At 36.2% G+C, this 20,432-nt stretch overlaps 6 protein-coding genes and 1 non-coding gene across 13 annotated transcripts in view; 4 read left to right on the top strand and 3 right to left on the bottom strand.

The window, feature by feature from the left end:
• LOC104768894 (two-component response regulator ARR4-like) overlaps window positions 1–896 on the top strand; it is a 1,573-nt gene extending 677 nt beyond the window's left edge. Inside the window, exons 3-5 of the mRNA XM_010492979.1 lie at window positions 4–81; window positions 176–246; window positions 356–896. Of these exons, the coding sequence (XP_010491281.1) occupies window positions 4–81; window positions 176–246; window positions 356–713 (507 nt within the window). The 3' untranslated portion in view covers window positions 714–896. The remainder of the gene's footprint in view (window positions 1–3; window positions 82–175; window positions 247–355) is intronic.
• Window positions 3,454–4,257, top strand: LOC104768886 (germin-like protein subfamily 1 member 1). Its single transcript, XM_010492966.2, has one exon. It carries the CDS (start codon window positions 3,539–3,541, stop codon window positions 4,163–4,165), a length of 627 nt encoding a protein of 208 aa, XP_010491268.1. The 5' UTR covers window positions 3,454–3,538; the 3' UTR covers window positions 4,166–4,257.
• On the bottom strand, window positions 4,535–5,140 carry LOC104768876 (B3 domain-containing protein At1g10455). The gene has a single exon (XM_010492954.1). It carries the CDS (start codon window positions 5,116–5,118, stop codon window positions 4,657–4,659), a length of 462 nt encoding a protein of 153 aa, XP_010491256.1. The 5' UTR covers window positions 5,119–5,140; the 3' UTR covers window positions 4,535–4,656.
• Window positions 5,539–12,301, bottom strand: LOC104768834 (paired amphipathic helix protein Sin3-like 6). Of its 7 annotated transcripts, none has more exons than XM_010492898.2 (20): window positions 11,970–12,301; window positions 11,695–11,839; window positions 11,438–11,560; window positions 11,110–11,290; window positions 10,922–11,020; window positions 10,678–10,821; window positions 10,402–10,492; window positions 9,796–10,019; window positions 9,545–9,699; window positions 9,171–9,298; window positions 8,821–9,075; window positions 8,067–8,560; window positions 7,300–7,872; window positions 7,114–7,202; window positions 6,899–7,037; window positions 6,646–6,798; window positions 6,408–6,568; window positions 6,185–6,296; window positions 5,909–6,080; window positions 5,539–5,800 (listed from the first exon to the last, which is right to left on the bottom strand). In XM_010492898.2, the coding sequence occupies exons 2-19, from the start codon at window positions 11,772–11,774 to the stop codon at window positions 5,913–5,915; spliced, it is 3,369 nt and encodes a 1,122-aa protein (XP_010491200.1). In that variant the 5' UTR covers window positions 11,775–11,839; window positions 11,970–12,301; the 3' UTR covers window positions 5,539–5,800; window positions 5,909–5,912. The 7 variants fall into 7 exon arrangements, with proteins under 7 accessions (XP_010491200.1, XP_010491216.1, XP_010491221.1 ...); XM_010492914.2 differs by having other exon boundaries at window positions 5,539–5,791; XM_010492919.2 differs by having other exon boundaries at window positions 5,539–5,749.
• On the top strand, window positions 12,964–13,035 carry TRNAP-AGG. Its single transcript has one exon. It is a non-coding gene; the product is annotated as a tRNA-Pro (tRNA).
• Window positions 17,309–19,505, top strand: LOC104768824 (serine/threonine-protein phosphatase PP2A-2 catalytic subunit-like). The gene is made up of 6 exons (XM_010492888.1): window positions 17,309–17,779; window positions 18,175–18,289; window positions 18,391–18,499; window positions 18,589–18,666; window positions 18,813–19,004; window positions 19,101–19,505. The coding sequence occupies exons 1-6, from the start codon at window positions 17,527–17,529 to the stop codon at window positions 19,272–19,274; spliced, it is 921 nt and encodes a 306-aa protein (XP_010491190.1). The 5' UTR covers window positions 17,309–17,526; the 3' UTR covers window positions 19,275–19,505.
• On the bottom strand, window positions 19,658–20,424 carry LOC104768816 (phospholipid-transporting ATPase 3-like). The gene is made up of 2 exons (XM_010492876.1): window positions 20,324–20,424; window positions 19,658–20,215 (listed from the first exon to the last, which is right to left on the bottom strand). Exons 1-2 carry the CDS (start codon window positions 20,398–20,400, stop codon window positions 19,912–19,914), a joined length of 381 nt encoding a protein of 126 aa, XP_010491178.1. The 5' UTR covers window positions 20,401–20,424; the 3' UTR covers window positions 19,658–19,911.

The raw sequence follows: 20,432 nt of genomic DNA, 5'->3' as shown, positions 1-20,432 counted from the left end.
CAGAGATTGAAGGTTGATTTGATCATAACTGATTACTGTATGCCTGGTATGACTGGTTACGAGCTTCTCAAGAAGATCAAGGTCTCTTTCTCCCCCGCCCGCCCATTTTTTTTTTAGATTTTTGTTTTCTGAATTAACAATGTGGAATATTTATTTCCGGTGTGATCTGAAACAGGAATCGTCTAATTTTAGAGAAGTTCCGGTTGTAATCATGTCGTCCGAGAACGTATTGACAAGGATCGATCGGTGAGAGAGAGAGACTCTTGTCGATACTTTTATAACAGATTTTGTGATTTTTTTTATTAAGGAAACTGTTAGGTTTGATAATGGGATATATGATGAATGAATGGAACAGATGCCTTGAGGAAGGTGCTCAAGATTTCTTACTGAAACCGGTGAAGCTCGCCGACGTCAAACGCCTCAGAAGTCACTTAGCTACTAAAGACGACGTCAAACTCTCCAACGGTAACAAACGGAAGCTTCCTCAAGATTCTGATCCCGTTACTATTACTCCGCCGTTGACTATTTCGACTGAATCGTCTCCGCCGTTGACTATCTCGCATGACTCGTCGGATTCTTCTTCTTCTTCTTCTCCGGTGGAGATGTTTTCGTCCTCGCCAATAGATGACGATGAAGATGACGATGTGTTGACGTCGTCGCCGGAGGAATCGCCGATACGAAGGCAGAAGATGAGGAGTCCCGGATTAGATTAGAGTGTGGGGCAAAAAACTCTTTTTTTTTTTTTTTTTTTCTGGGACGCCGTGTAATATCTATCTCCGTTAACTTGTTTTACCTTTGACGGTGTTTTTAATTGCACGTTGACTTAACGCCGTCAAATTTATAGATGTCCTTTTTTTTTTAACAAAATCTCGCTCCACGTGGGCCTTTTCCTTTTCCTTATTAAAAAGCTTTCTTCGAATTTTCTTATTTCTTTATTCCTTTCATTTTATTTTCTCTCCACAAAGTTTTTTCTTTTATTTTTTGTTTGGTAATTAAGGCAAAATATCTCATGTGTTTAGGTCCTAAATTATCATACATGTATGGGTCTGGTTATGTGATCTTTCTTACTTAGTCATGAACCTGCATAGACAAGCAATGTATATAAAAATTATAGAGACATTTAGGATCCCTTGTCAATTCTTTAAAAACCTGCATACATATTTTTAATTGAAGATTTGATTAAACTGAATTTAGGATAAAACGCTGTATTTTGATGACACAGAGTTATTTGAGTTTTGTAAAACGCCATTCTCTATTTATTATCAATACGTTAGCTAGAAATTCTGATTTTTTTTTTTTTTTTTAAGAATCAAAGAGCTATGCTTTTTTTTTTTCTTTTCCAAATACTACAACTAGTAATTACCATTTGAATCCAGCATCGTAATTTAAGAGTTACATAAGTATATATATATATATATATATATATATATATATATACAGTTGAGACTAATTGAGAGCTTGATCAGGTATCAGTTTACCAACCAAAATATTCCCTATTACAGTCAGTAGTCACGTATTGATATCTCTATTTGTATAAGCCGATGCTCTGGCCTCTAATGCAACTTTTAATATACAAATTTAACCCTTAAGAACACTTCAATATACTACAAAGAAGTGTGGATCGAAGCATCATTATGCATGTGTAGATGTGTAGAGAGTAAGCAAGAAAGTAAATTAAAAAACAACAAAGGTGGGAGAAAAAGAATGAATGGCAAAGCTGGAAATGGGCGACTCTTGTTCCCTTCAATTGGGACATATTTCTCCATAAATAGTCTCTATAGATCCGTTGTCCCTGGCACCCATTCTGGGTGTTCTTTTTTTCTAATCCATAGGATGTGTTTTTTTTTTACCCGACTAGGAGATCTTCATATGGATACGGTTTTGAAAGGTTAATAATCCGTTATAACTCAGAAAGGTTAAGCTTGAGTTAGCTTTTAATTAGCCAAAGTTAAAAGAGGACACCTTCAGTGTTTTATTGACAACGAGATCATACAAATATTATATACATTAACTTTTGTAGTATATTGCTTAAAGTGTGTGTTACGGATATCGGATTGGTGCCGTGCTAGAGGTAGCGAGGCGGTTGGCCGCAAACTGAGTTATCATCGAAAAGACGGATGTAACAATCTAATGACATGGTCCAATTGATATTCTCATTCATTTGAAATTTGGTTTAGCTTGTAATCCAAATTTAAAAATGGGTGTTCTTTTTCTTTAAACTCAACCGATGAACAAAACTGTTTCCACACATGACTTTTGTTCACTTATTAAATTACTACTATGAAATAACAAAAGATAAAAGAATAAAGAATCAGATTAGTGATACTAAATAGTCGTGTACTGTTAATGACAGAGCCAACCACATTGGAAGGATAAAATCAAATTATAAAATTTTGTAGATGCAATGTATATAGAAACAAAATCATCCCCAAACGATACTCCTCACGTTTGGCGTATTTTTATAATTTTGCAATAAATTTAAACAAAAAAATATTTCCTTTGGTTAGCGTTTTGTCCCTTCATGTGTGGGGGAATAAATCTCCCTACCATATCTTTATTTTTATTTTTCTTCATCTTTGGTTACTGTAGTGTCCCGATCGCTGTTGCATGTGTCTTTCCACGTTTTTTGCTTTACCCTTGACATGTTATAGATTACTTTTGTCCACGGCTACTAATACTTTGCTATTTTTCTGAAGAAAATATATATATATATATATATATTTTTTTTGAATCTTATTTCTATTATCTTCGAAGTGGAAACAACACCAAGTAAAATTAGATTCTTTCTTGTTGTCGGTATTCGAATTAATGATCTTGAATTGTTTCCTTTTTGTTACGGAGACCAACTAGTTAGTACATTACTTGAGTTTATCTACCTCTAGTTAATATTCTTTTTGTTCAATGTTCGAAGACCGTTACAGTCTAATTTTTTCTTTCGTTCTTTTGATTAACTCAATCGTTTAAAAATTATTATGGGTCAAACACATAATTTTAATAGACATGTTGTCAAGATACACACTATGTGATATAATCAAGTTTGTTCGATAACTCTTTTACATGCACCATCGATCACTATATTAGCAACAAAAACCTTGTGTTTCATTCTATCTAAACATGGTTAGTTCAACTGGTTCTGGGAATACTGTTTAGTGCTATCGATCGGATCTTCAAAAATTTACGACGTTTTTCTTAAAAGTGATCGTATTGTATGATAAAGGCCATTGTATGAAGGGAAGTTTTATTTTTCTTTGCTTAACGGCTAATAAAATAGATCTTACTAATGACTTCTGCTTAAAATAAAATTCTGCAGCACTACAATGAAACTTAATTTCTTGGTTTACACATTGAACGTTGTCTTGCTTCTTCTGTAACACAAACAAAGAGTACATATATATCCAAACTTTGAATATAAAGAATAATCATATACTATAGAAAGTTGTAAAGCAAGCACAAGATAGAAAAAATTACTTATTAAACATCATTTACTCTCAAGTTCATTATTTACAAACTCTAACTCAACTTTTACTTCTCTCTCACTATGCTTCTAAACTTACTATTAACGTTCACATTTCTGATGGTTGGGGTAAAATCTGACCCGGACTCGCTCCAAGACTACTGCGTTTCTCCTCCTTCAACTCACCAACAAATCTTTCTCAACGGTGTACTTTGCAAAGATCCGACACAAGCCACCGTCTCCGACTTTAAAACCTCCGCATTATCCAGACCCGGAAACACTCAGGTCAAACCGTTTATGATCAACGTCACTGTCACCACGACCGCCAACCTCCCAGGTATCAACACAATGGGCCTCACAATGGCCCGGCTCGACTTCGGGGCCTCCGGCATCGTTCCACTGCACGTGCACCCACGTGCCTCAGAAGTGACGGTCTGCCTCGACGGTGTGCTTCTCGTAGGGTTCGTGGATACGTCGGGTCGGGTCTTTACCCAGGAGCTTCATCCGGGTGAGACATTCGTTTTTCCCAAAGGGTTGATCCATTTTCTCTATAACATTGATACGGTGAGCTCTGCTTTGGCTGTATCTGGGCTGAGTAGTCAGAACCCTGGGACTCAGATTGTGTCTTTGTCGTCTTTCATTTCAAAGTCCCCGATTCCAAAAGAGGTTTTGAAGAGTGCTTACGATATTAACGGCCAGGATGTTTGCTAGGAACCGCAAAAGTCATGAAGGCTAAAATGCTAAAACTGTAAACTACAATATGTGAACAACCTATACTATATGAATATGTATAAATGACTAACTTAAAATAATACAAATTTCGATAAACATGAATTTAAACTCAATTCCATATTGAGGTTTTCTGCCATTATTTTTTAGCTATCTTGTTAACTTTTTTTTTTTTTGGTCAAAAAGCTATCTCGTTAACTATGAAATGTTTTTAGAATGTGAAAGATTTATTATTGATTAAACTCATAACGAGCAACATATATATATTTTTTTTTATCATTGTGCTGCGACAGCGAGGATGACATGAGTACACGACCAAAGCATGTCTTTAATTAGTCTACCTTTCTAGTTTTTAGTATGCAAACTCTACGTAATTATGATCCTATATATGCATGCATATGTGTGTACATTTCCACAATATATATACTTTAAGGTTAATCTTTATTTTTGTCTTTAATTCTGTGATAGTTGTGTTACTTGAGTATTTGTTTCTCCTTCTCCTGTGTCGAAGTTTCCCCTTTACCACTACTACTAGGCATGTGAGGTGATCCAGTTTTGAGATGCTTGAACTTGAATTCTCCTGCCAACTTATCCCAATAGAGGCCAATAAAATCTCCTTTTATTAAACCCTTGGTATTTTTTAAGAGCTGCCATCCTTTTCCGAAATGATACTGGCCGTCTTTGCGTAGTTTAAGATTTACGGTGTAAGAATGGTCAATACGGTCAACATCTCTGACTTTGACATCAATGCCAGCTGCCAATTTCTGGACAAGCTCATTGCCCATCTCCGGTACTATAAAGTGCTCCATCAGTTGTTTCGGTAAATAGAGCTGAGCCTTAATGGAAACATCAGAGTCAGTTAGCCTCTTCGTTAGAACCCAAGGATCATCTTCATATTGGCTTAGACCCAATTCTAGATTGACACTGTGTGCCATTTTGACTAGTTTTGTTAGTATAGAAAGCCTTTGTAATGTTATGAGTACTTACAAGTTTGGAAAATATGGCTTTACATATATAGGCTTACTAGGTGTTGATCTACGCGTGTCTTCTATTATTAAAAATTGAAATTAATTTACATTATTAAAATATCTCTTGTTAATAGTTTTAGGCATGGTGGTGGTAGTTATATCTATTAATTTAAAATGCACAACTCTGTTTCAAAGTCTATTGTGTAAAAGCTTTTATTTTACCATTGCACTAGTCGATAACCTTTTTTTAATAAATTTTGGATTGGGTGATCCGATCCGGACTGTTCATCGGATATGAACGGTGCTACGTTCGATTTACATTTTAGTTGATTTAGGTTTATTTTTCTTTTCATCCAAAAACTATTCCACATTCTCTAAGATAAAATGTAAAAGGAAGTATATGATGAATGAACAAAATTAGAGTCTTCGATTTTGGCAACTTCCGTATCATCTATTCTGATAAAACTATACACCAAAATGTAAGGCTCCAAACGCAAAACAGAACAAATGTGGCCTAGTGAATCATGAGCTATACGATCCTAGTTCATGTCACGTCAAAAACAAGTAAACTTCTCCACCACCAAAAGCTTTGCATAACCTATAAGAGCCATAAGAGCCGCTACCATCAGGAACCTCAACACTAACACACCTGAAACAAGATTAAGTATCGCAAATGTAGAAGCAATACATCAAGGAAATTCTCACGGCCTTTATGTGATGCAAGAGGGAAAATTTAATGGAAGAATTGAGTACGTACCAGTTTATATAGGAGGCAAGGCACAAAGTTTGCAATTCAGCATAATGTGAAACCGCGATATTCTTCTCTGTTTCGAAATTTCACTAACTCTTTTAAGCCTCGGTCCCTTTGAATTCGGTTTCCCCTGTTTGCTTCTATACAAAAGATCTGATGTGTTTGCTACATACTTCACCTACAGCAGTTAAATCATTGGCAAAGTAAGGTTCAGCCATCCACAAATGTACATTTTAGACAGCAAGTTTTCCCAACACAAAAGAGTTTCATTATATGTTGTACCTTTGAAGAACTGCAAGCCATTTTACATTCAATCTCGTTAATAATACTCAATCCTTCCATTGCAATTGTATCCCCCGAAGATTCATTTACACTAGTGAATTTCTCCTTGTTCCTGCACGAGTATGGTTAAATGTTACTGTGGACCTAAGGAATATATATATATATATATATATATATATATGTTACACATACACACCATATGCTTTTATCATACTTCCTTCACCTTTTCAAAAACAGTCCATGATTCTCATCATCATTGACGGATGTCAGAAACTTTTTTTGTAGATAATTTGCAAAATCCGGCTCCATGGCTACACCAGCTACTTCAGGCTGGTTATTCCCGCAGTTCATAAGCTGAATAGAGAGACGTGTTTTTGCTGATGACTGCAATCAGTTCCAAAGTTATAAGAGTACATTATGGAATTTGAATGGACAAAGATGCGTAGTTAAGAGAAACCTACATATCTGATCCGGTATATGTTTGCCTCATGGAGGAGGGCACGTGCATTCTCATGATACACTAGATCAACGAATCTCCCCAGTTTTCTGTAGTTCTCATACGCATGTAGTTGTCGAAGCTTGGTGTCTGTCTCATCAGCTGCAACAGCATGCAGCTGAAGCATATCCAAACCATCCCAATGTCAAGAAAGAGTCAGATAAAAAAAGAGCAATGGAAGTTGAGGGTTGAGATGACAATACACTAATTTTGCTTACATGCTTAACAAACTTCTGAACTAACTTGTCCAATGTGAAGAGAACATATGACTGTGCTCCAAAAATAGCTCGGCATTCATCTTCAAACTTTGTATTGTCACTAGAGCCGTCAAGTAAATTATAGAGTGCATCTATGAACCTAAAAGTGTTATGCTTCCAAAATCAGTAACGAACCATTTTTCAGTACAAAGACGTTAAATTGGAAGATAAATCACCTGGGATAAGAATCAGGAGTTGTGTTATCCGGAGCCTTCCACTTCTTTTCTGAATGTTTCTTTGCTGATTGTATTCTCTCATACAACATCTGGAAAATTAGCAGAAGAATAAGAAAATTAACACGGGAGGAGAAAAATAGCAAGAATATTAACGACTTGAGAAACTTGCTTCAAAAAATTCCTTACTTGATGAAGCCTAAATAGCACATAATAAGAATCATTCCCGTAAAAAACTCGAGAATCATTCTGAGAGCAAGTTTCACTAGCTTGCAGTGGCCAAGACACATGCTTGGCAACAGGTTTTACAGTTTGCAGAAACCGCTCTGTAAATGCAAAGGATCCATCTTCACCTTCTTTTCCATTAGCCACCTCTCCAGCCACACTAATAGGCTCCTTATGCTTTTCATGACAACCAGACTTGGTTCCTGAAGCAACCTTTTCAGAGGCGGTCTCATTATCCTCTGATAACTTGTGACAATTTTCGTCATCTTCAGGGTGAGTATTTCCCTTTGTTCCCGTTTCAGTGCAATATGCTCCCTTTTTATCACAACTTTGCTGGTATGTATTGCTTGTTACATTGTCCATCACCCTTTGTAAAGGCTTGAGGCCATTTTGTCCGCTAACATCAAAGTTACCTTGCTCACAACTGTTAGTGGGAGATAATTCACCCTCTTCTCGCTCAGCCTCATGATTTACCACTGATACATCCTCCATTATCTGATCGTTTCTGGCTGACACAAGTTTGGTAGACTGAATAACCTGCGGACAATGAACCAAATTAGGTAAACATCAATAAAGTTTCGTAAATAGATATACTGATGACTGGTCTCTACTGATTGCTCATCAAGGTGTCAATTTGATAACTAAGTAAGGAAACCTCTTATTTAATTTCATCACAACTGAAGTGCATACAACCTGAGTTTAAAAACAATTCCACACACACAAGGGGTTACCTCATAAGACATATCTGTATCATCTTGCAGTTTATCATGCTGAGCACCTTTCATTATATTGGCTGAGACATCTTTCCCAGGCGAGCTTCCTTGCATTGTTGGATTATCTTTCAGCAGTTTTGGGGATATTGGATGTTTACCCTTTGACCCAGAAGAGCTGTCCTTCACTGCCACGCATGCATCATGCAATTCTTGGTTGGTTTTCAACTTTGATACATCTTCCATAGCAAGGTCACCTTGAGACCTCGAAAGAGTGCCAAACATGGGCTCCAAAAAGGTTATCCACAGCTTCATTACCTTATCTGATTGTTCAGTGGCACATATTTCTTCACAGTAATACTTGATTAGCAGATATAAATCCTCGTGAATTTGTGTATCACAATAATCAAACTCCAAATCCGGAGTAAAAGAGGGCATAGTTCTAACAGCAATAGCTTGAAGCAGATCTTCTTGATGCTTTTTCTCACTGATATCTTTTATCTCTGCCACTAAACCTGTATTCCACAACGAAACAATGGCATTGATGCAAAACTGTAACTCCGAAATAAATACAAAATATGGTTTCACTCTCCTCTCATAATCAGCAATCTATTATTAAAAAAAAAACAACACTTTCTCTCGCTTCACCATCCTCTCTTCAAAATGACGAGATTGAGAAAGAAGTTGCTAATGGATGTGGCTTTATTAATCCTAAAGTAGGTTGAGATTTTCACATAATGAACTTAATAAGTAGAATTTTAATAAAGAAGCTTACATTTTGTGCTCAAGTTCTTAGAGTCCTGCTGCTTGAAATAGAAACTACGATGATCTAGTGACTTGTGGTGATTCTTAGCATATACTTCAGCCCAAACTTTCTGGAAATCAGAGTGGCACCTTGCCCATTCTTCTTGCTTCTGCTTCAAGCGCGTCAGTATCACCGGTAAAGCACTATGCATGTTCTTCTTCAAAAGATCCATGACATCAAGCCCATTATCACCGTATAACCGCTCAATGCATCTTAAGTTCATAGCTATTAGATACAATCACATAGAGTGTTATAGCACAAATGAATGAAGAACAGACAATCTATAGCCAAACTAGATTTGTTCCAAACTAACAACTTACCTGATAAGTGTTTCTCGATACATATAGTAGTGTCTACTGAGATAGTGTTGTTGTTCATCTTTTCCAGAAGGATTTCCACGTGTTTGATTGCTGAACTTACAGATCCTAGTAACATGTCCATTTCATACCTGAACACGCATTAGGAATGTTAAACTGAGGGATTCTACCAAGAACAAAGAATCACCATTTCTACATGAAAGGTTCCAGGCAAACTATATGAAAGGAGAGAAGTCCCTCCCACATAAAAGATAAACTTAAGCATGCCAAAGTAATAGGAGAAAATCTATTTGGTCATAAAACGAGGATATATGAGCCTACTATACTGTATATAAAAGGTGGATAACGAGATTTTTCATCAAACTACCAGATCATACCTATCATCCTCACACCGAAATAAGCTTTCTTCATACTGGTTTTTGCGCATATGACTGAATGAGTAATCTTCACTCCCGGAGGTGACAGATACCAGGTGGTCATTGAGTGTCTTTTTACCAAGTGTATTTCTGTAGCTTGGAATCTCAACTGCATACTGCATGGGAAAAGACCAACCATATGATTATAAGAGAACAAAATGATACAGTAAATTAAAGTGTAATAGAACAATATTGTTTAAGGAAAAACCCACATCCTTTGGTAGGAGCCGATAACTTGGCGTACACTGAGTGCATTCAGAGAGATCAAGTTCATTTATAGGTGTTCCCACATACGGGGTGGTGGGTCTGTGATTTCCGATATCTTTACTGCCAGATGCTGCACTTTTTTCAGTTCTATCTGCTGTATCTGTTTCAGTATCTTCTCTATTTTCATCATCTTGAAAATCTCCTGGACGACCTTCTTTAACAAGGGAGTCTGCAAAAATTAACTACATCATTACCAGATATAAATTACTGACCACTTAAACCATTAACAAAAACAAGATTGGGTATGATCACAGTATAACAAAAATGAAGAGAAGGATTCTGCAAAAGGTTAAGATTGGGTATGATCAGTATAGAAAAATGAAGAGAAAAATTATGCAAAAAGTTAAACATAATTTGAACACCAGAACCAAGATACATACCACTGACTACTTAAGTCATAAACAAACAAGAAATTGACCATAGTCACAGTATCAAAATGTTGGCACATTTGTGACAGAGAAGACTTGCTTGCTTATCACTAGATAATGGAAGACATTTTCACAATCATAAAGCTGAACTGTAGAAAAAATGTAACAGACCCAGAGAATTACCAGGGGAACAAGCGACAAGGTTCTCATCACCATCTTCTCGTTGGTCAGAGTGTTCAGAATTATCCTCAAGCTTACATCGCAGTTTTAGTTTCTGTGTAAATAAGAGTGTATCAACTTCTCACTCAAAAAAATCCCTACGTAAAATGCATATTTTATCTTGATCTTAAATTATGAGACTCTTAAAACAGTGTAGGAAGGATATATGGCCATAACGGATTTCTGCCACCATGAAAACCTTGCTAACTGCAATATTGCCTTATCAGAATTAAGAGTAACCTTATCAGAATGCATGCCAGAAGTTGCAGTGCCCTTGTGACGATGTACTGCCTTCGTTGCTGAAGGAGCTGATTCTAGACAATTAGGTAAGAAATTAACGAACTCCATGAGCAGATCTTCATGGCCCTTGAATAGCATAGTGACCTACACAACAGACAATATCAGAGAACTGTCTCTCTAACAAGTAACATGTGAAAAAGAAAGTTTGAAGAATTAAAAGTCTCTGCATTAACAATAAACATACCTCTTTGTAGACCTCAGAGATGGACTTTCTTTCCTTTCTATACATGTTCAGGATGTCTAGAAAACTTTTGTACGCATGTTCATCATCTCCGAACCTCGTCTGCAAACGAAGAAACACCAGTAAACCTTAACTAAAAAAAAAAAATCAACATATACCGTAGAACGTCATTTACCACATCACATACAAACATTAATCTTGGTGACAAAACCGATAGCGTCTTTGAAATCCACCCGGACCTTAGGTTTCTCTTCCTCCGGCTGAAGGGTTATTTTATACCCTTTGGGCAAGAAAGTATTAAAACCTAAAAGTAGGTTCTTGTAACCCTTGAACAATTCTTTAATTCTTTCGATGACACCTTCAGTGTTGATTCTGCAAGCAACATAAGAGACCATAAACACACGCAGTTCACACTGTGACATCCACAGATACCCGCATTCCTTCTGTGACCTCTATAAACAAGAAAGAATGAAACTAAAAACGAGAAGAGAAGAGAAGAGAAGAGCAAAGTAAATATACCTCTGAGCTTTAAAGTCCTTCATGAGCTCAAGGAATGACTCATATTTCTCTTTATTGTCATGAAAAATATCCTTTACAGATTTGAGATACGTCAGGGCATCAAGGGTTTTAGGTTGCTTGTTTCTGCATTGCACAAACACATGTAACTTAAAACACTTTAAAAGCATATTCAAAACTCCAGCTAACTACATTGAAGAATTTTATTTTTCAAGTTAATGACCACAGAACAAAAGCGAAATTGAAAAAGAGAGATTTACGTTTCTCCTCGAGATGAAACTTCAGCCCTTCGCTTTTGAGGTTCAGGTTCAGGTTGAACATCTTCTCTAAGTCTCTTCATCTCTTCTTCCAAGAAAATCAAAAAATCAGGTTTTTTTTTTTAGCAGCCAAATAAAACGAAGAACCCTGAAAATAAATCCAAGTCCAAAGAAACAGCACGGAATCGTTAACCCTACTAATAGATCTATCATCGGAAAAATCGAACAAAAATGGTAAAATAAAAAAATAAAAAAATCAGAGATTTTGATTTTAAAACCTTTGTTAGAACGGATCACGTTACTCAAAAGGTGACGAGGAGCTTCTTTCGTTTCCTTGGTTAGAAGACGAAACTTCGAAAGAGAAGTGAGAAGATCGGCGAAAACGTTAGCCGCCAGAGTTTTCAAGTAGGAACCTTTGTGAAATGAAAAGCAAAAGAAGCTTCGTTTTTCGAGTCACCGGGAAGAAAAAAGTTGAAAATATGTTATCCCAAAGGTGAGATTGCTTCTGATTAGGAGCAATCTCACTTGTCTCTCTCTATCTGGGGGTTTTGGGTGCGGAGGAGGAGGAGGAGGAGGGAAGAGGGTAAGGCAACGGAACGAGGAAGAAGAGGAGGAGGAGGAAAAGAAGAGAGGAGGAACTTGTTATATATACACACAAAAATCTTCATGCCTGTATCATCAGACCTTCCGAGTGAAGTGGAAGGTTTACATATTTGGGTTTTTTTTTTTTTAATTCCAAATCAAAATTTTTGGTTTTCAAATTATGTTATTTGACCCTAAAAAAATACAAGTCAAAGCACAATTAAGGTTTTCATTTTTATTCAGTAAAAGATGATGGTACATATGGTTCCCGTTGGTAACATGTACATATTGATAAGAAAATTTACATAATGTATGTGTAAGATAAAATGTAACTTATGCCATAAAATTATCATCAATGTTATCAATCGAAGTCTAAAAAACCTAAAAACGGTAATAATCTAAAAATAATTGTTATTTATAATCCTCAAAATTATATACTACATTTTTTAAATATTATTAACAAAATTTAATAATTTTATTTACGATTTTTTTATTCCATAATAGTTACAAACTTATGATTAATTTAGTAAAAGTAAAAGCTAATATCCTCATTTTTATCTAAAAAAAAATCTTGGTCACACTTTCTAACAATTGATATGATATGATATGTAAGAAAATGAAGAATGTTCGGTCGACTACGAAAACTAATGGTTCAATAAATTATAGGTACCGTATAAGTTAACATCAAACGGGCGTTTGGTCTAGTGGTATGATTCTCGCTTAGGGTGCGAGAGGTCCCGAGTTCAATTCTCGGAACGCCCCCTTTCATTTTTTTTTTCCTTTTTCTTGCAATTTTACTCACCCCATACCCCTTGTCCATAGTCCAGGCCCATTCGATTACTAGTCGTTTACGCAAATTAAAACTATAAACACACAGCTCGACTCCAAACATGTCACTGATTACAATCCAAATCCTATCCGGTTTGGCCTCAATCCTAATGTAATCATGCAGGAGAAATAGAAATTATCAAAAAAGTTAACAAAAAAAACCGAACTTAAACCGGATCATAAAACACAAATGTCCAATTTTTTCCTCAGCTGAAGAGGGACGACCAGGTCCAGAGAGACAGGATTTGATCTCCGGTTCGAACATCTTTAGCCTGGACTACACAATCTCAGGCGGCGATTTCATCTTTGTTTGATTTTGTACAGTGAAGCTTCTCTTGAACCACAATTTTGACAAAATGCAATGACCATTTTTACAAACATCTGACTAAACTCAAGCTGAGATAAATATAGTAATGGGTATAAAGGTAAAAAAAGTCAAAAACATTTGAAAGGAAGATTACAAAATGAAGAAGACCAACGAGGAGGAAGAAATTACAAAAGAGAGAAATGTGAAGAATACATACCATTAGCGAAGTGGTTTTGCCGATGGACCAAAAGTTGACCTTATTGAGTCACTCAAAGTCTCTAACTTCATTTTTCCAACATCCTTTGTCTAAGAGAAAAGTTGCTTATTTTCAGAGTTTGATTTTGCATATCTAAAACAAACCTTTGATCTACTGTTCATCTTTAGGACACGTAGATCTGTATAGGTGTATTGAAATTGTTAATTTACTCCCACTGGGGGAAAAGTCAAAGCTTATTTCGGTTAAGCAAAAAAAAAACAAAACATCTCACAAATATATGACATAAGCGACCATTTCAATACGATTCTAGAACTGTTAATTAAATAAAATCCGGTAAATGCATAATTAGGTAGCATCATAACAAAGGCCTTAAAATACGTTCGAGAAACTATAGAGAGAAAAGGACTGCATCTAGTTCGTGATATGAAATGAAATTGAACCAACGGTTACAAGAAACTAAAGCATGTCTGCAAGATCATACTGCCTAACAAAGTCCTTAAATGATGCCTTACACTCTCGCCATTTTGGGCTTCTTCAAAAGTAAGTTCCCCAAAGCAGTGGTCAAGGGAGTGGATGTCACCAATAAAGCTGTTAATAAATTGAGTACCATCTAATAGTGTTAATACGTGATGGTGACAGCTTTTTCTAATTATTAAATCAACTTAACCATTCAATTGTGTTAATCATCAACTTACTTCAGTTTCTGCTTTTCGAGTGTTAGGTACTGAAATTTCCCCATTTTAGAGAGCCTTGTGATGCTCACTTTCATAATTACGCTTCTATGAATTCTTCTAGCCTTTGGATTTTTAACCATTCAATAGTGTTAATATATGATGGTGGCAGCTTTTTCTAACTAATGAATTAAGTGAGGATGATCCAAGTTTGCTTGTTTTCAATTTAATAAGGAATGCTTTTTTGGTTTCTTATTGTCTTGCTATTGTTCTTTGCAGACCGTGGTTACTATTCAGTAGAGACAGTTTCTCAATTGGTGGCACTGAAAGTACGCTACAGGGATAGACTCACAATCTTGCGATGGAATCACGAGAGTCGGCAGATTACCCAAGTGTAAGCTCTTGTTTTCTAGTATGCATAATCTTTTGTTATGAATGATGCGTGTTTTGATTTTGAAATAAAATAAAGTGGATTTGTAAATCATGCAAAAAGGATTTCAAAATCACATTTTTTAGATAATCTTTATGATAAAACAAATATTATAGCATACAAAAATAAGAAATAATCTCTCAAGTTCTTAACAATAAAATAAGCTTAACTTTATGGAGTGTTATAAACACAAACCGATTATAATTTTTTTTAAATTGAAAAATCTAAACCCAAACTGATATTTAACATTGTTTATTTAAAAATATATAGATTTTATTTTCTTAATTTGTTGATTTTTAAAAAATTTTGATTTATTTTTAAGTATAATATTACGTGACATATTACTCTATTTTCATTGGTTAAGCTAATAGGAGGTGAATAAGGTGGTTAGTTTACAATTGTGATTTAAGTTTTAGAACAATTATTAATTAATTATGACAATTATTTTATATGCAATTCAGAAGTACTTGAAAATTTCTCTAAGCTTCACGCTTTTCCTATTGATTTTACAACGTTCTTTTCAGTTGTTTTGCTATTTTAAATACAATCTATTTGGTTTAACTCAATTTGATACTAATTAATATGTTGTGTAAACTTGAGTCTATGTAGAATTTGACTCCTAAATATTATATTTCCTAATTTGAGAGAGTAATTCAAAGATAAATTTGAGTCTATCAATCACGCTCTAGTGTTATTACTTATTTTTTTATTTGGTTTTATTTTTATTTTTAAATTATATTTCTGAGTTATCTTTTTTACTTCTATAAAATTAAATTAAATTGGGCAAGTGTTAATAACGGAAAAAATGCTAAAGTGAAGTTGGAAACTTGGAATACACACAAATAGATGATATTTTTAAGAATGAAAAAAAAATTGTTTTGAAAATGACTATTTCAGTCGAAACAATTTAATGTACAAAATGATGGAAATATTATGTACCGGTGACAAAGTGATTCACTGACATCCTGAAATCTCTAGATTGGTTTTACGATAACGAAAATGAGTTGTAGATTTGAAATAGACATTTGGTCAATGGTCAAATTAGCTATTTCATAATTTACCATTTATATCAAGAGGGTTTTTAAGTTGATAGAATTTTTCTGTGTTACTGAATTACAAAACAAAAAACAAATTGGGGGTCAAAACTGGAAACATCATATACTATATAAGTTCAGGCACTTGTCGTCTATTCGCCTAATTGTTTTACGTTTCTCTTCGATTGAAACCCCTAACGAGTGATCAAACATGGCAGAGACTCCAAATCCGAAGAAGTCCCTGGATCCACCTCCCGAAGGTAACATCTCTACTCTCTTCTCCAGTTTTCCTTTTCTTTTAAACCGTAGCTTTCTTTTCCCTAAGATTAAACAAGTTGAGATTCCTTTTTTCTGTGACTACCTTGTTTGATTGAGTTGTTCTAAGAATTTGTGGTTTTCACTGGCAGAGAAACCAGCGTCGGATCTCATGGATGCACTTGACAAAGGTAACGATTCCAGCTTTCCTTTGGTTTGAGTTTCCTTTTCTACCTTGTTTGTATAGAATAGGAGGCTGAATGATTCTATTAGATAGTAGGGTTACATTATATATAGTGTTTACAAGAGATAATTATTTATTATGTTATCTTTTCCATTTATATCCTATAGTTTGAGTTTCATTTCCTTTGAGGCTACCTTGTTTTACTTGTTCTAAGAATTTTTGGTTTTCACTGGCAGAGAAACAAGCACTGAGAATTTGTGGTTTCCAGTGGCATGCCACCAGTTTTTAAACTGAATCTCATTGTGGACGAAGTGAAGAACACGGTGGTATACGCCGAAGTTGGTAAAGACTTTGTTGACCTACTCTACGGGTTCTTGTCCATGTCATTGGGCATTGTGGTGCGCTTGCTGGATAAGGAGAATCATACTTCAATTGGATGTTTGAGCAACTTGTACAAGAGCGTGGGTGATATGGGTATTGATGATTTCCGGTTTGAGGAGTGCAAGCGGATGTTTGAGCACTCCTCAAACCGGAAATCATCAATGCCCATATCACCCACGCTCTTGTACAAGTTGCTCAAACATCCAATTGGAGTACGATTCTCCTTATCCAGCAAACGCACCACGGTGCCCATTGGCAGAGACATGATTCCGTAGAGTTGCTCGACAAATTCTTTAGCGACGTCAGCGAATACCACCTTGTTCTTCTCTTTGTCGACAGCAAGTGTCAGTTTTAAACCTGGTTTGGGCATCAAATCTGAGTTCATCAAGCTCCCTAAAGCGGTTGATGACGGCTCACTTTGGCGTACCATCCACTCTGGCGTTCCACTTCCTCAATTTTTTGGTGGTTGAAGACGGTTCTGAAGTTGTGATGGCAAGATCATCCGAGATAAAGGATGTTGGAAAATGAAGTTAGAGACTTTGTCACTGATTATAATCCAAATCGTATCCGGTTTGGCCTCAATCCTAATGTAACTAAATTTAAAACCAACGGAATCATACACGAAATTTTTTTTTTCAAAAAGTAACAGGAAAAAACCGAACTTAAACCGGGTCATAAAACATTTGTACTTGTGTCTGTTTTAGACTGCCCACTTTTTTTTTGTTTGGTTTGGTCTAACAAACAAAACACAAATATCCAATTTTTTTTTCTCAGCTACGAGAGAGAGAGAGAAGAGAAGCTGAACAGGGAAGACCAAAGAGACAGGATTTGATCTCCGGTTCGAACATATTTAGCCTGGCGGATACAATCTCCGGCGGCGATTTCATCTTCTTCATCCATCTGTGAGTATATTAGGATCGGATCGGGTGTGGTGGCTTATATAGAGATGCCGTCGAACGGAGATCTGGACCGTCAGATCGAGCAGCTGATGGAGTGTAAACCTTTATCGGAGGCGGATGTAAGGACGCTGTGCGATCAAGCGAGAGCGATCCTTGTTGAGGAATACAATGTTCAGCCTGTGAAGTGTCCTGTTACCGTTTGCGGCGATATTCACGGCCAGTTTTATGACCTTATTGAGCTCTTTCGTATCGGTGGTAACGCTCCTGATACTAATTACCTCTTCATGGGTGACTATGTAGGTCTGTCCTTCTTCTTCTTCTTCGCTCCCTTTTCGTTTTTAGATCTGCGTTTTTTTTTTTTGGAAATTGGTGAATCTTTGAAAAGTATCACCTTTTTTATTTAAATATCTAAAGTGAGTTACTTGTTGTAGGTTCTGCTTTTCGAGTGTTTAGGTACTGAAATTTCCCAATTTAGAGAGCCTTTGTGATGCTCACTTTCATAATTACACTTCTATGAATTATAGCCTTTTGGAGTCTTGAATTTTTAACCATTCAATGGTGTTAATATACGATGGTGACAGCTTTTTGTAATTATTAAAGATGTGAGTATGATTCAAGTTTGCTTGTTTAGCTAGTTTCAGTTTAATAAGTAATGTTTTTTTGGTTTCTTATTGTCTTGCTTTTGTTCTTTGCAGACCGTGGTTACTATTCAGTAGAGACAGTTTCTCTATTGGTGGCATTGAAAGTACGCTACAGGGATAGACTCACAATCTTGCGAGGGAATCACGAGAGTCGTCAGATTACCCAAGTGTAAGCTTATTTTTTCTAGTAAGCATAATGTTTTGTTACGAATGATGCGTGTTTGAGTCTGATGTCTGAGTCTGATGTGTGTTTTGGCGTCTCTGTTTCAGCTATGGTTTTTATGACGAATGCTTGAGGAAGTACGGGAATGCTAATGTCTGGAAGTATTTTACTGACCTTTTTGATTATCTTCCTCTTACAGCCCTCATAGAGTCTCAGGTTTGAGCTGTTCTTTTCACAGTTGGTGTTTGAGACATCTTTCTCCTTCGTAACAGCTTTTGACTCATCAGATTTTTTATCCATTACAGGTTTTCTGTTTGCATGGAGGGCTTTCACCGTCTCTAGATACCCTTGATAATATCCGAAGCTTGGATCGGATACAAGAGGTATACCTTTCTTTTTCTCTGCTTAAGGCCTTACTTAGGTTGGACTTAGTTGGAAGAGTTATACTCTCTTCCTGTGTCTCTACATATTCTCTTTACTTGAGATGCTATTGGTCATCTTTTTGAACTATGTATGGTTTGATCTGTAGGTTCCACATGAAGGACCAATGTGTGATTTACTATGGTCTGATCCCGATGATCGCTGTGGATGGGGAATATCTCCAAGAGGTGCTGGTTATACATTTGGACAGGACATCGCAGCTCAGTTTAATCACAACAATGGACTCAGTCTCATATCAAGAGCGCATCAACTTGTCATGGAAGGTTTCAACTGGTGTCAGGTATGTACATTCATCTCTCTGCTCAAGGTTCTACGGCATGATTGGTCTGTCTCTTGCAGATTGAATTGTTGATCTCTCTGCTTTTTATGGTAATAGGATAAGAATGTGGTGACTGTGTTTAGTGCACCAAACTATTGCTATCGGTGTGGAAACATGGCAGCGATCTTAGAGATAGGAGAGAACATGGAGCAGAACTTCCTCCAGTTCGATCCAGCTTCTCGACAAGTCGAACCCGATACTACCCGTAAGACCCCTGATTATTTTTTGTGATTTCTCTAGTTTTTTTTTTTGGTGTCGACCATATATAATTTTTGGAGTTCTCGTTTTCTTGCTTATGTATCATTGTAGATGTGCCCTTTTCTTTTTTTGTAAGTGGAGTTCGAATTTCCCCTAAAAAGAAAGAAAAATACATCATTTTTTTATTGTTGTTGTTGAGGTGATTGCTACTATGAAAAGTTTGTAGGAGAGGCTTATATATAAAATAGAGTTGTATTATTCATTCATGCCTACATACGCAGTTAACAGGCTTCGAACTGTATGCCACTTTCATTTCAGTTTCGTTTTTTTTTATATATACGGATGGTTTTGGATTAAGTTTAACTTCCCAAGCATGCATATGGTATCTGTGACATGTCAAACAAGAGAGAAGCAAGAGCTCTGCAAATTAGTAATTAGTGAATGTAATCGAGAACAACTTTTGTGTACATAAACAGAAAAAGTCTCATGTCCCTATACTAATGGTAAGAATACCAATAATGGAAACTAAAAGCAATAGAAACAGACTTGCCTAAGCGATGATTTCTATATATCGATACAAAACTTCCAGTATTGAGCACACTAGCAGACTGGAAAAGTGGCAGCCTAAAATATACAACACAACTCATGTATCCATTTCCTTTTTCTCCTTTCAATTCTTCTTTGGTGCTTTGGGTCGTGACCTCATGCTGGCTCTCCTAGCCACATCCCACGCTTTCTGTGGTGCGTATATACCCAATTGGGATGCGAAGAATGACTCATAACCAGGTGAATCAAAGGCAAAACCAGTGTGCTTTGAGATTTCGCGAGGCAATTGGGATATCGCATAGCTTCTTGCTTCTTCTGGTGTGAGCTCGTTTGCTATCTCCAGTTGATCTGCATTGCTACTATCGGGCTCATGCCTGTGAATCTCTTGAACTATTTGATAATCATATGGGAGGAACCATCTCTCCACTCTGCATTCATTCACAAAAAAATTTCCAAATTTTTCAAGGTTAACAACAATTCAGCATTTTCCCGCTATAAGCATATCGCTTGTGATTGGAGATTCAAGTTTTACTTACCCTTGGTAGATAAAATCGGCCAGAAGAGCAACAACCGGAACAAGCAGCAATGTGAAGTAGAAATAAAATGTACTCATTAGGACATATATGACAAAGTAGACATTCTCCT

Source organism: Camelina sativa, chromosome 3 (assembly GCF_000633955.1).
Source record: "Camelina sativa cultivar DH55 chromosome 3, Cs, whole genome shotgun sequence".
In the NCBI taxonomy this organism is placed as follows: domain Eukaryota; kingdom Viridiplantae; phylum Streptophyta; class Magnoliopsida; order Brassicales; family Brassicaceae; genus Camelina; species Camelina sativa.
The sequence above is the reverse complement of the archived record's forward strand: the minus strand, read 5'-3'. Positions and strand labels throughout refer to the sequence as shown.